Source organism: Euprymna scolopes, chromosome 6, assembly GCF_053919585.1.
Source record: "Euprymna scolopes isolate OS-2025 chromosome 6, ASM5391958v1, whole genome shotgun sequence".
NCBI lineage: Eukaryota > Metazoa > Mollusca > Cephalopoda > Sepiida > Sepiolidae > Euprymna > Euprymna scolopes.
Genome location: NC_136487.1, coordinates 79,241,407 through 79,244,902, shown reverse-complemented (window position 1 = coordinate 79,244,902; position 3,496 = coordinate 79,241,407). Strand labels below are relative to the sequence as shown.

Genomic DNA, 3,496 nt, shown 5'->3' with positions numbered 1-3,496 from the left:
TTATTATTTCCTTATTATCAATTGTAAATTTTCTTTTCAGTATTCTGTGAGCATTTTCTTTCCGACCATTCACCATCTCCGCTCTTGTAATTTTTCAAAGTAAACATTCTAAGTTAATACAAATAAAACATCTTAAACACGTGCATTTGCTCAGCTGCGCGCAATACATCTATGATGAAAAAAAAAAGAGGCAAAATCGAACACACAGTCACAGAGATCAATTAGCGTTCAGCTTCCCCGGCACACTTTTCCTTCCTCTTTCCATCCATCCATCCATCCATCCATACCCCTCTCTCCGCGCATGCATTTGTCCATCTCTTTCTGATGCGCCTATCAGCCCTGACAACTCAGAATCTATAGTATCTCACATATTCATCTATCTCAGTCCCGAGCTCTCCCAGATTAGAGCGAGAGCTTCTCTCTCTCTCTCTCCTTCTCTCTCTCTCTCTCTCTTACCGATACAACGTTGTTGTTCACATTCAACATCCGCATTACCGTTTCTCCACCCATCTCGATTTTCAGTCGGCTACCACTCTTCCCTCGCCGCACACCAAACATTTACCTCCCGCAACAACACTCTCAACACTTTTTTTTTCGCAAACAAAAGCGACAGCTACTTCAACAGTTGCACAAAAGCCAGCAGTATTCGCCTACCCTTGCGCACGCTCGCAACAGCAAATAGTCACTTGAGTATAAACAAAAACAGAAAAGCAGGAACAACGATTTTGTTGGAGTTCTAATCTTACTCTCTCTTCTACGTAAAAGTTGGTCCGAGCACCTGTTTCCCAACTGCGGGTGCAAAGATAAACGTGCTACTCATTTTTTTTTTGTTTTTGTTTTGTTGTTGTTGTTTTTTTTGTTTTTTTGTTTTTTTTCTTGTGTTTTTCTTACAGCGAAAATCTCTTAATAAACAACGTGTTTACGAATATCCGTCGGGAAGCTAGCTATACTTTCATTCTGACGGAGAGTTTGGCAGACACAAGCTTTATTTTTCCGGGTGCAGTTTTACAGTTACTGCAATTCTGCATATTAAAACAAAACACACACACACACTCATACATACACACACAAACAGGTACTTAATCTTCTTAAATATTTAAAATAAAAAATTTAAAAAAAATACAACACTATCTGCATATTTTAGTTGAAGCGGTGTGCTGCGTCTGTTGTTACGAAAAAGGCCGGCATTGTGTGCTGTGCTGTGCGCAAGGCGTGTCAAATAGGATCACACGCGAACTACACGAAACTTTTTACTAACGGGACAAGTGAACCGTAAAAAAAAATATAAAACTGGAATAATTTATTAAGAAAAAAAAAAACATTATTTATGACTGGCTGCACAATGTTTCGATCATCATACTTCAACTTGCTATTACTTATCTGGATATATACCTTATATCACTCAGGTATGCTTTCCAAATATTTTTCTTCGTCTCGGATGTGCTGTTAATACGATTTGCTATTATGTATATACATAGATTATATGTATAAATAAATATAAATATAAATATATATATATATATGTGTGTGTATGCGTGTGCGTGTGTGTGTATTTGTTCCGTAATTGTTACACTTGTTTAGACACGCGCATACATAATAATAATAACATTAGAGTTGGTATATATACGTGCACACGCACACACATAAATATGTATATATGTGTATACACACATACACACAGATATATATATATATATATATATATATATATATATATATAGCAATAATTGGTTATTAGTAAAAACTTGAAAAGGGTGTTCAATACTATTGTAGATCTAATATATATATATATATAAATATTACCGTTTTATCTGCTTGGTTACACATGCTTCAATTACCGAGTCGTATTAACGATTCGAAAATTTCGTCTGGCTTTACAGAAATAATTATTATCGGATTGTTAATACAATTCGGTAGTGTAATTATAGTTTTCTTCAACTCCGAAAACACGTGCTCCGTATTGTCATGATTCATCTACATGCGGCGGGCGAATCGGCCTCGAGATTCAAACACTGTCACTAACAATAATGACAGAAATGGGAAGATTTTAAACGTGCAATGAAAATTTGGACAAAATTGACGAATATGTTTATGAAATCATACAATAATAATGCAAAACATTTTTTTACCTAATAGCACTCTAAAATCAGTCGATCAGGAAACCAAGTTATATCCAAAGTTTAGTTGATTTTAATAGTCGTTTCCGGTTTTTTATATATGAAAAAAAACAAAAAACAAGAACATAAATTTCACGTTTTTCGTCCGAAATGAACTTTTTTTTTTGAAACCATTGTAAAAAAAATATTAGTATATTTTTTACGGATGACTTTTAAAAATCTGTAGATATTTAAACAAAAAAGCAATGGGATATAATCGTTTATTTCTCTAGTATGGGAAATTAAAAATTTGCACTTAGCTTTAAACATTCTCCTTCGTAAAAACTATTGAGCTCTTTACATAGTGTGTACGGTAATTTGATGTAAAGGATATACCGCATTATATACATTTATCCGCTTTTAGAGTGAAAATGTCAATCTGACTGCCGGACGAGTAAATTGGTCCCAGAGTTTAGTGTGAAACCGTAATTGTATAAATTCTTTATAAAAGTAGCATTTCAGTAATATGCAGATTAAAAATTAAAACTGATTATTTATCATTTCATAAAGGAGGATGCGAAGCTCGTATTGAGCATCATGTCTGTATAAAGATCTGATGTTTGATTTTATTTAGTTTTATAATTCATATCAGTTCGACAGCAGAGTTCGAGAAATAGAAATGTAACACTAACCAACACCGGTTTAAAAGTTGATATGTGAGATTGTATGTTTGGAGTGTCAGAATCGATTTCTAAGCCTGTGTGTTTATAAAAGCCTGTAAGAACTAGATATTTTCCACGTGAACTCCGTTTCGTTATTCATTGAAATTGAGGAATATATCTATCTATCTATCTATCTATCTATCTATATATATATATATATATATATATATATATATATATATATATATATATATATATATATATCTATATATATATATATCTATATATATATATCTATATATATATATCTATATATATATCTCTCTATATATATATATCTATATATATATATATATATATATATATATATATATATATATATATATATATACGAGCAAACAGTTAATAAAACGTTAAAAAAAACACTTTGAAATGAGTTAAAAACATATTTAATCTGAAAAGGAAACACTAGATAAGTGGATTGTCCTTAATCCGCGGAGTTTCGAAGAAATAATTTCCTTCTCATCAGCGGGTACGAATTAGCAAAATGCGAGATCGGATTTTGCATGCAAAAGTATTTGATGAAACAACAAGTAAGTTATATATATATATATATATATATATATACATACATATATATATATCTATGTATATATAAATACAATATATATATATGTATATATATCTATGTATATATATACATTTATATATATATATATATACTTATACATATATAGA

At 31.2% G+C, this 3,496-nt stretch overlaps 1 protein-coding gene across 1 annotated transcript in view; it reads left to right on the top strand.

Annotated features, from left to right (window-relative positions):
• Positions 1–209: 209 nt before the first annotated feature.
• LOC145277718 (fasciclin-2-like) overlaps positions 210–3,496 on the top strand; it is a 674,167-nt gene continuing 670,880 nt past the window's right edge. Inside the window, exon 1 of the mRNA XM_080129418.1 lies at positions 210–1,406. Coding sequence (XP_079985544.1) covers positions 1,328–1,406 — 79 coding nt within the window. The 5' untranslated portion in view covers positions 210–1,327. The remainder of the gene's footprint in view (positions 1,407–3,496) is intronic.